The 11,597-nt window shown below is 36.9% G+C and overlaps 1 protein-coding gene across 1 annotated transcript; it reads left to right on the top strand.

The window, feature by feature from the left end:
* The first annotated feature begins 237 nt into the window (after positions 1-237).
* LOC139950659 (uncharacterized) lies at positions 238-11,431 on the top strand. The gene is made up of 4 exons (XM_071949439.1): positions 238-388; positions 750-896; positions 4,034-4,158; positions 6,820-11,431. The coding sequence occupies exons 2-4, from the start codon at positions 854-856 to the stop codon at positions 7,024-7,026; spliced, it is 375 nt and encodes a 124-aa protein (XP_071805540.1). The 5' UTR covers positions 238-388; positions 750-853; the 3' UTR covers positions 7,027-11,431.
* Positions 11,432-11,597: the final 166 nt, after the last annotated feature.

The following is an 11,597-nucleotide window of genomic DNA, read 5'->3' as shown; positions in this document are numbered from 1 at the left end:
TTCAATATATATAGCTCTATGGATCTTTGCTAACTGCGCCCGTAAAATCCCTACGCGCGTTCTACTTCGGTGTGTGTGATGAGAGGGGATTTCAAAGGTATCTCGTAACTTTCGATTTCCCCCCTGCTACATTAATGGTTCGACCTAGTGAATCTTTGTGACACGCCCCTATGTGTTTGGCAAAGTTTCAACCAATCACAACTGATGGTGATAAGGGTTAACCAATCAACTCGCAACAAAATATTTCGTGCAGGGTATTTTATTAGGCGGGAAACCTCACTTGCATTTTAGCGCGAACAAAAAGAAGTGGTGTCTACCTAGCCTGTCGGCGGCCAAAGGATTGTCTGTTATCACACCAAACAAATTCAAATTATACTCGATAAAACTGGTAAGTGTAATTTCCTTCAATCATTACTAAGCTTCGTCAATAGATAGTAGGCATAGGCATATCTTAAAACTTATAATCTAGGCTTATTTGGCATGCCATGGCTTGCCATGCTTGCCAGGGCAGGGTTCGTCTTTAGATGTTTGATTGAACATGTTGAAATGAATGACAATTCAGCAGACTGATCAACATGATCACTGACTGAGATTGAGAAGCCAATTCCTGTGATGAGACACCAATTCCTGTGATAAAACGGACGACGAGGCTTATCTTTTCTTACTTTTGGTCTTTTTTAATTTTAACCATGTTAGTTAACCAGTTAACAGTTAACACTCTTCTTTCTTAACTTTTTACCGGACGGTAGGAATTCAGGAATCTGTACCAAACCAACTGACCAACCAGAATCTGAGTCTGACTGAGGTTGCACTGTTTGTTTCACATCACCACAAGGACCAAATCACAATCGTCATGAAGTTTGCATTGGTTGCTTGCATTCTTTTCGCTGCAGTTGGTAAGAACAAATAAATCCTTGAATTTCGTATTTTTTTTAAATGTGAGATTCGCTATCTATCAAGTAGCCTACTACTAAGATGCCTATCTACGTATAGGCCTATATTGCCATGATTGCGTATGCAGGTCATGATCACCGTCATGCAGGTTAGGTGGTCATGGTGGTGCTAACTAACACTAACTTAACAGTGCTGTTTTTTGTACGGATACATCCTGCTACAAGACTTCACTGGCAGACTAGGACAATGTTACATTTAGGATACACATGTTGAATTAAAATAGAAGGGCAGTTTTTTGATGCAGCCAAACTTTCATGTTTGGAATCTGGAGAAAACGGCATTTTTGGGGGGAACATGTACATGATGTAACACTAAGTTTCCCATTTTATTATTATTATAAGTACAACAGTCAGACAGTCAGTAGGTCTTGAGTCTTGAGTAGTTTAATCCCTAAACAGCTCACGTAGGAAGCTAAACTGGGATGGTGCGTTGGTGGCGCCATTGGTCGACGGTGCAAGGTGCGGAGAGAATAAATAATAAGAAGGAAACAAAAAGGTTGTGCACTATTTACATTGTGCAAGACTGGATTCCTCCATGGTTTACAGCATCCTAGAGCCAGCCAGAGGTCGTAGGACTCTAATTGCTGGCAGGGCAACCTGTTGGAATGCTGGGATGGATGGTGCATAGACTGCTGTAGAGGGTAGATGATTCCAGATCCTAACTGTTCTTGGGTAGAATGAAAATTTGTATTGGTCGTTAGAGGCATCTGGTATGGTGTATTTGAGAGTGTGATCCTGTCTGGCGATGTATGTAGCTGGCTTGATAGATGGTGGCATTTGGATGTTGACGAGACCATGGTGTATTTTGAAGAACATGGTGGACTGTGCAAGGAGGCGTCGTACATAAAGGGTTTCCCATCCCAGGTTGTTGATGGACGTCCTGTTTTCAAGGTACAGTCCCTAGATAAAATGTTTGTGGTTTGACTTGCCAAGCAAAGAGTCTCCTCTCCCATTGACCAACATGACCAAAACTAAGATTAGAAACATGTAACACTGTGTAGTAGTTAGGGCTCCACTGGTTAGTTGCACTATTAGGCCTATATTAAGTTGTAACTCACTGCAAAAAGTTTGGTACTTTTTTAAGGCATTTCTAAATTCTACAACAAGGTACAAAAATGTGTTGTCCTGATAGTAAAAAAAAATTGCCCGCCGGAGAAGTCTCATCAAACACTATTTGTTTTCAATCCAATAAATAATCACGATGATCAAATCATGAGACTGAACATTCTGCTGAGCATTCTGGAAAAAACACAGGGGTTTAATTATCAAAGAAGCCATGTGCCTTCATCTTCTAACTAAGGGCCTAGGCCCCATGTCACTATTTGGAGAATTTGTGTTCAACCCTCATCTTATCAATTATTACACTTTTATTGGCCTATTTTATTATTAATAATTTTACCATCGGCTTGTTAATTCAGTCACTGTTTATTGAAACGCTTTTTTATAAATGTTAAGATAACAAGAAGAAGGCAAAAAAGAACAAAAAACTAAATAAAAATCAGATTTAAAAAGCCAATAATTGTTCACACTTTTTAAATACTTAAAACGTTTGCAAATTACCACTGGGGGCCTAGTAATTTTTAAAATGTCATAAAAATGTTTGGAATAAAATGAAGACAACTGGCTATTATAAGAGTCATACACAAAGTCTCACAGAACACATAGTCATGGTAGGCATTGGTAGTCCATTCAGATGTTTCTTCCAGGTACATGTATGGCTTCACCAGGAACCCATACTTTCTCGGTGGCCTTGAAAACAGGAAAAACTCAGATTGAGATTGACTCAGAACTAATGGGACCAGTTGAAGTCATCGAAGATCGGTGTGTGATGTGAAAATTTCAATGTCCATCAAGTTTTAATATATGTTTGAATTGTTCTTATAAACAAATGAAAGTAATTAGGGCATCAGTTGATGTCATCCGCCCATCGTTACTTTTTTTTCCAATAAAAAAAAGCCATAATAGGTTGAAAACAGGACAGTGGAGGCTGTATTATTTTAAGTCATTGTTTTGTTTTGGAAACTGTTTGGCAAAAAAAAAAAAAAAAATTCTCTTCTCAAAACTAACAATTTAAGTAAAATAGATCCATCTGGTCTGGATTGTGGGTCACACAAATTGTCCCTTCGACTTTGTGAAAACTGAAAGCAAACAAGGTAATCGTTTTTGGCCAATGCCAAATGTATTTTATTCAAGCAGATGGTTTAGTTTAAGTTGGTGAAAACGTAAAAAAGTTTGAGTTTGGTAAAATTAACTAACTTTTTCAGCTGGTTTCCTCTTTTCAAATCAGCGCCATAGAAAAATAAAAAACATGGTTCTGTACAATAGTATAAAAAAATGTAATTGGCTATGTCCTCTTTTTTTTGTAATTAGAAAGTTGCTTGTCTGCAGTGTAAAAATGCTCCTTGTTAATAGTGTAATTAGGAAAATATAATTAGGCCCCGGCATAAACCGACTTAGCACTAAAAAATGTAGTCACTCGGGGCCTCCATCAGAAATGTAAGAAAAATGATTTGCCAAAATGTGTGATTTGTTCAAAATTGGACATGACACAAAGAAAATTTGAACATGAGGTTGTAGCTCACTGACTAATCCCTCCGTAAGCTTTGCTGAGAATGGCCCTGGTCAACTGCTGCCAATATAAAACAACACAAAAGCAAAAGGAATAGCGCAAGTTCAGTCACCAATTAAACAAAAAAATGTAGCTACTAGTTGCACATTGATTGTTGTCACAAATAACAACTGAGGCATGGACAAAAACAGGCACTAAGTGGTTTCCTTGAATTTTGCATGGTTTATCTATCAAGTGCCGTTTCTTTGCATAGGGTTGGCATTTTAGTTGGGAGATTACTTTATTAATTTAACAGTCCTGGCGTAGGGCAAGGCAACTTTTCCTAGAAGGTGATGACGTGTGTGTCGTAGTTGCCTCCAATTGCTTCAGTGTAGCATTACAGTATATATACTGTCTTTTACACACCAAGGAAAAGTCTGACTTAAAAGCTAAGAAACTAGTTTAAAATGCAAATTACAACAAGAAAATCTGCCAGGTGAGGATCATAGTTGATTGTTTTATCTGTTTACAGATGGATTGCTGGCTGCACAATGTTACTCTTGTGCTTATGTCTCTGGTCTAAGCGGAGATGAATGCAATGATCCCTTTAAGACAACTGGGAACTCTACAGACACCTGTGAAGGAACTTACTGTATGGTAAGTTTTAATGTCACTTTTATTCTTCAGATGAAATACAGTTGCTCAAATTATTAATACTTTTTTTTCATCATTGCAATGAAAGTGTTTGTTTGTTTGTTTGTTTGTTTGTTCTTCGTTTGTTTGTTTGTTTGTTTGTTTGTTTGTTTGTTTGTTTGTTTGTTTGTTTGTTTGTTTGTTTGTTTGTTTGTTTGTTTGTTTGTTTGTTTGTTTGTTTGTTTTGGAAAATGGTAAAGTTTAGCACAAGAGTCATTACTCTATCCAGGCTTTTTACTGATTTCAGAATTAGTGAAAAAAAAAAAACTGAGCCTTTTCATGAAGGAAATAAAACTGTCAACAAAGGACAAAAACAGTGGCCAAACTGTATCCAAACTTTTACTTTATAGATTCCAATTTCTGCTGATGCACAGAGTTGCACCAGTGCCCTTGAAATGCCCAAGTAGAAATTTACAATTTCATCATAGTAATACATAGGGTGCCCTTTACCAAGGAGAAAATGCCTCAGTGTCCTTTTTTTTAATGTGTACATGTCTAATCTCATATTTATCTGTTTGAATCAGTGCGTGAAAAAAACACTTATTTTTGTACAGTGAATGCATGTGCAAAAACATCCATCCCCATTTGAACTCTTTATTTTGGAGAGTTGTGACATCACTGCTTTTCTTACAAATACACAAATAAGACCGTTTCAAGTTATTGTTTTTGTAACTCAACTCTCAACAAACTATGGTGTCTTATATTTCAGCAGGGCTTTCAATTTGAAACTTAAAATAAAAAAAGGGAAACTGGTGATAATTACTTTTTGTCATTAATTTTAATAAAGCAAAACCTGAAGTGACTTTAAAAGCTACTTTTTTTTATTTAAGCAACCATATCCCTTATTTTCATAAACTAACATCAAGTTGATTTTAATTTCAAAAGTATAACTTTTATCCCTAAATTGACTGGAGAATTATTAGCATTCAACTTTATCAAATGAACACTCATGTTTTAATGAGACGAACCAAAGCTGAAATATTTGTTTCTAAGAATTAGTCAGTAGTTAACGAAGCAGTTAGGGGCCGTTCACAATTATCGACATTTTCACAAGTGTACAAAGAGTACACTTTTTCAAGACCCCCCCCCCTCCCCCCTAAAAGTGTACGAATAAAATGTTGATTTTTTTTCACACAAGTCTACATATAGATACATGTCCTTGCTATGTACACTGTATAAGTACAGTAAATTTTCATGTACGTTGCAGACTACGATGCCACGCATGCTGTACCAATCTTGCACTAGTATCGTCTAATTGCGCAAACCATTCCTGCACTGTTTTCAAATTGCGCAGATAATTCATGCACGATCTCCAAATTGCGCAAACTATTCCATATCTATCGGCATATAGCGCACACTACTCCTGTACTATTGTCAAATTGCGCAAAATATTCATGCCCAAATAGGTATGCCAATTGCATAACCACAAACCATTCCTGCACGATCGGCAGTTACACAAACTATTCTTGCAAGATGGACTGATTGTGCAAACAATTTTGCGCAAATCAATTCAACACGAACAAAACCACTTTAGTGCACGATCGCCGCCCGAACTAATTTCGAGTTTCAGATTTGCGTCCGGGTGTTTTTCGATCTCTGATCGGTCTCCTTATACCACGTAAACTTGATTTCAAGTCTGAGAGTGCGGTCATTTCTCTGCATCTCAGCCACGCATAATTCCCCAGTAGATTTGCTACCACGCTCTAACTCGTTCTAATGACGGATGTTTGACCACGAGAGGGCGCTGTTTTATCCAAAAATATACCAGGACAACTATTACCGCACGATCACAGACTTGGAACCAAGTCTAAATACCACGCTGTTGTCAAAATGTAGTCGGGATGCCCTGCGACACAGAGAAAAATGCACGCGGAATGCCGTTACGAAATAGCCGACTATTGGGTACCAGTCGCTGCACACTATTATGGTACACAAAGGTAGGTGATGCAGTGCACTGAACAGTGTGTTCGTCTCTAGTGTTTTTCGAAATGTTTTGCCCGGGCGCGATATTTTTTGTCCGGGCGGACGACGAGTTGTCCAGGCGCAGCATTTTTGTCCGGGCGCACTTGATATTTTTGTCCGGGCGCAGCGCCCTGCCCAAAAAACGATTGACATTAAAAATATTTTATAAAGCGTACGGCAGGCATAAACCCCCTCCCCCCCAGCGTACGGTTTGTACGCTCGTGAAAATGTTGATAATTGTGAACGGCCCCTTAGAGACTTTCCATGTTACACACATCTGAAATATGGGTGAGGTTTACTACTAAGCACTGCTTGAATAATGTTCAAAACTTTATACTAAAAACAAGTTTTGCCAGACCTAACTTAAGTCCAAACAGAATGCACAATAAGTTCACACACTATTAATTAATGGCCTTAATGTGTTACACAAATAGCCAGGTGTGTGACTTCAGTGTTACAGGTTAGCCCTGGCAGCCTTACACTTTCGTATTATACTACAGTGACGTCCTGGATATTAGGTTAATGTTGATGTTTTTGGTGTTTGTCAGAACTATTTTTGTTTGTTTATTAAAACAAGACTTGTAAGTTTCCTCCCATTACACTTTCAATCGTTTGTTTAAATCATGCTTTCTTTGGTTCCAAACTTTTTATTACATTCTCCAGAAATCTACAGCAAAAGTAAATGGGGAAATAACATCCGTGACCCGCAGCTGCAGTGAAATATGTACCGAGCTGTGTGCTGAATTATTTGGCATTGAAGGATGTGCTTTCTGTTGCCAAGGTGATAATTGCAATGGAGCATCATCACTCACTTTCAGTATTTGCACAATTGTTTCCATGGTAACTTTTGTCAGAAAACTATCTGCTTAGAGACTTATGTTCAACACTTACTATGTTGTTGATGGATCTATTTGACCAATTTAAGTTCATATACACTTTGTTAGCTAGATATGGTGGTAACTTGATTCAAGATATGATTGGCATGAACAGTTTGTAAACAATAGATAAGTTGCAATAGACGTCATCTTTACGGGCAAATTGCATTTTGGCTTGCAGGCGCATCAAGAGCTCAGTTAATTAACGCAACCATGCTGTTTACTAACCAATCAAGCACGCCGTTCTTGCTCAAAACGCATGGCTGTGTGTTCCAAATTGCCCATAAAGATGGCTGATTTACGTCGTGTGGGAACTATCTATAGAAAGCATGGGTCAGTCATGAACCATTTTACAACTTTGTTCATGCCTCTTATACCAAGATGATTACCAGCAAATAGATTCCAACTTGGTACTTTTCATGGTTAACATAGAATAAATATCATCCAATATTAAATCATTTTATGAAATTTATCTTCCGTAAGTTCCCTTGTGTTACTCATGTTTTGAAAATTTTAAATACATTTTTTTGCCATGGCAGTGTTATATATGTCACTTTTCATAATAAAAACCCTAATTTTGGGGGCTTGCTTCCAAAGTTATCTATACCCACAGGTAAATGGGTAAGATTCAGCATACATGTCTTTTAATTTCTTCAATGTCATTAAATTATAACAGGCATGCAACTCTTCCGCGTTTTTTTATTTTTTTTTTATTATTTTTCCCCCCAGATTTTTTTAGCCTAAAATATGCCTGGCAACAACAGTGTACAACTACAATCATGTAAAATCAGCCTAGTACATGCTAACAATGCACCTAAGAGCATAATAAACCTCAACATTTTCTAGGGTACCATTTTGGGTGTCGTGTCCCATGGCTATCAGCTGCCTCGCTCCGCTCTTTTTTTCCCAACGAGCAGTTGCATTGCATGCCTGTTATAAGAACCAGGCCTCGGCGGGTTTAAACCACTAGTTAAAAACCGATTCAACGCACTTTAATTTTCATTCATAAATACCTTTTTGATAAAAAAACATCAACACTTTGGGTCAAAAAGTAAGATAAATGCAAAAATTATAACTGTTCAATGAGATGGTAAGGCCCAGTCAAGGCCCTCGGTTAACAACTTCTTACAAAGGAATGCTGTGCGCGTATCGCGTGATGTGGCACAACTGTCCCGGCCTTTGCTCTCGACCAATAGGAATGAAGAAACTGTCTTATAATCACAGGTGCACGCTCGCGTGTCATGCCCATGTTTCAACACTTTTTACTGGTCATAAACAAAGGTTTATACACACACACACCCACGTAACCTACTCTCAACCAATAGAAATAGCGAAACTGTCTGAGGTGTTTATGAATCAGAAATATAAAGATGTAGTTGTGACTATTTAAAGACCTATAGTGACATCACATTTTGCTTCAACACTTTGTGTTAATGCTTCGTAAAAGTTTGCTTGATAACATAAAGCACTGGGTTTTGTCTTTACTACTCGATGTTAACTCGGTCGAGTTGGTCTTTGAAAAGCATTTGTATCGTTTGTTATAAATGCATATGGTTAGAAAGATGATTAAAAAGTAGAGTACAATGATCCACGCAAATTTGCCTTGAAATTGCATGGTTTTCATTTTACTTTGTGAAATAACACGGTCGGCTGTTTATTATCCATAAATGGCCGACCGTGTTAGTCGACGAAGTAAAAGGAAAACCACGCATTTCGAGTGATACTTGTGTATCTTTCAAAACATCATATGCATTTTATAACAAATGGTTACATTAATTACAAATGCTTTTCAAAGACCAACTCGACCGATCCAAGGCAACGTGTTCCTTTAACATTCAATGGGCCGGATAAATAAAAACTAGCAATAACTTATCAAGTTAAAGGTTCAGCATTAGCAAGCAGACTGAAAAGTAAAAGATCAGGCATGAACATTTTGCTCGCTGGATTACCTTTCACTTATAGCCATATAAATAAAAACGACATTTTACTAACATACTGTAGCAATTACTTGTATTTTTACAAGCTACTGCATGAGGAGCTTGAGATTTTACTTACACAACAGTGTTGCATATATGGCTCGGTATCGGGTCAGTATTTAAGGGTTATTTTTCCCTTGGCCTAATGATCCAACTTCAAATGTTACTTATAAATTTGTTGTGTACTTTAATTGCTCTAAAAGAACCAATCTCTGGAGCGCTGGCGTGGAGAGGCTGTTTCCTCATAGCCACTGCCGCCATCAAAAACTTGACTAAGTGGAAACTGCCCGCCTGCATTTCAGTTAATCGCTATTGATCTGCGAGTCCATGCCTCTATTGTTATACTCCTGAATACCCCGCTATTGTGCTTTTCTCCGACCACTTACTAATCCGTTCAAGTAAATGGTGTTTTTCCAGTAAAAGGTTATTTATAGAGATTTGAGCAAATTCTCATGCCTGATCTTAAACTTATCGACATTTTGTTAACGCTGGCCTTTATACGGCCCAGTATCTTGTGAAACTATCAGATAATAGTAAAATGTCGGTTTTATTTACATCTCAATAAGAAGAGTCCCTCAAGCATTGCTTTTACCTACTAGTTCAACCAATTACTAGCAATATTAAGCCTTACTTTTATTTATAAGGATTTAAGTAAAAGACTAGTAAAAGCAAATGCTAGTTTTTATTTATCTGGCCCAATGTTCTGCCTGATATATTCTTCAGTACAGAAGTATGTTTGTTAATTATTTGTTGAATTCAGTATAAATTATGACAACGAAAGTCAAGGTAGTAAAAACTACTTAGTCAGGATTTAACTGGTAAAGTGTAGTGGCACTTTGTGGCATGAGATTCTGCCAAATGAAGACACAACATTGTCTGATTGGTAATGGTCAGAATAGTATCCTGGTGTCATGTGTTTTCAGTAGGATAACAGGAAAATTGGTCACAATCAAAAACTTAATGTTTTTTTAAAAATCATCTATCAATTTTTTTAACATAAAACTTGCACTTCATGGTGTGTTGAAATTGTTAAAGTTTTGGTTTTACGTTGCGAGAGACAGTCCGCCATTAACAGTGCCATGCATGCACGACATTGGAGCAACGTCATATGTTTTCACACCTTTCATTGGTTGGTATTTTATTGAATATTCAGAAGCTAGTATGGCGTGCAAAATAAATCAAAAGTATTATTCAATAACTTCTTAACAAATTTAATAAATTATAATCCAGAGATATCATAAGGCATGAAAATAAAACACCCCACCCCCCTTGAAGCACACACACTTCATAACAATCCGTTTCCCCCATTTCAGACCAGTAATGTTTGGTTTCAGGAGATAAGAAACCAATCTATATTTTCTTTTTAATGTAGACTTAATATTTATTATTCTTATCGGAATTTATTACAGTATGCAGTTGATCAAAACATTTTGTTGTTGTGATTTTCACTTAAAATATTTTAATTTTCCCCCCATATTGGCACACCATAGAATCCAAAATAGTAACCACCTCGCGTGATCCATCAAGTGACTAAAGCAGAATGAAACTCAATCTAGCAGATAGTAATTTTGTTTTGAACTGTCGAGGTTGGATGATGTTTCTTGGACTCATTTGAATGTTGGCATAACAATGCACTAGTAATTTGTACCAAAAATCAATCATTTTATAAATGTTTGAGCATAACCAACGACAGAAAACTTTATTCTCAGCATGATTAAGCCTGATGAAAATACAGACATAGCTTCTGTCACCGGTGCAGTTTGCACAATCTCGCGGTTCACAGGAATCAAAGTTGGGGTGCGAAAACATATGAGGGTTGATAACGTATGACGCTACGATATGAATAGTTAATCAGCAAACAGGTCTCCACGATCCAACAAATTTTTGTTCTTGTTTGTGGTGTTAACTAAATTGTAGGTGTATCAGGCTTGATGCTTCAATTCCAGAAATGGTACCTCAATAAGGAAATTGTACATTTCTTTTGAACAAACCAGTAAAGCATCGGGTCGCCAAGGTTTGCCCTGTCATGAAAAACATTGGCTTTGTACTCCACACTCTTAAGTCTTACTCTAAAGTGTAGACTTGAAAATACTGAGGAAAAAAAATGAATGATTCGACCACAAAAACAACCCCATATTAAAGATATGATAACATGGATACTTCTATAATAAATGTGATGTACTTTCCATAAAAGATAAACTTTCAAACAACAAATGTTCATGGTTTTGAATTACCAACAGTTATCAGAGTGGCATGATGATTCTGCATTGTGTGATGTTAGCTTTTTTATCTCCCAATAATTGTCTTTAATTAAAAGTTCATGTTTTTGTATTATTTGATAAACAACTTGTATACTTCCTTGTTCCTCATGTTCTTATACCATGTTTTAGAATAAATAAAAACGGAGGTGAAGTGAAAAAAATACGTTGAGATTACTTGTTTTGCGATTACTTTTTGAAAGATTATTTGTTTCCGCAACATTGTTGACTTGACCTACAGATTTAATTAGTGGTGTTCCTCTTTGTCATAATGGTAAGAAATTAGTATTATAAAACGAACAAACTTTGCTTTTTAATGCATCTTTTTGGCA

Source organism: Asterias amurensis, chromosome 18 (genome assembly GCF_032118995.1).
Source record: "Asterias amurensis chromosome 18, ASM3211899v1".
In the NCBI taxonomy this organism is placed as follows: Eukaryota; Metazoa; Echinodermata; class Asteroidea; order Forcipulatida; family Asteriidae; genus Asterias; species Asterias amurensis.
Note: the sequence above shows the minus strand (reverse complement) of the source record. Positions and strands in the feature narration are given on the sequence as shown.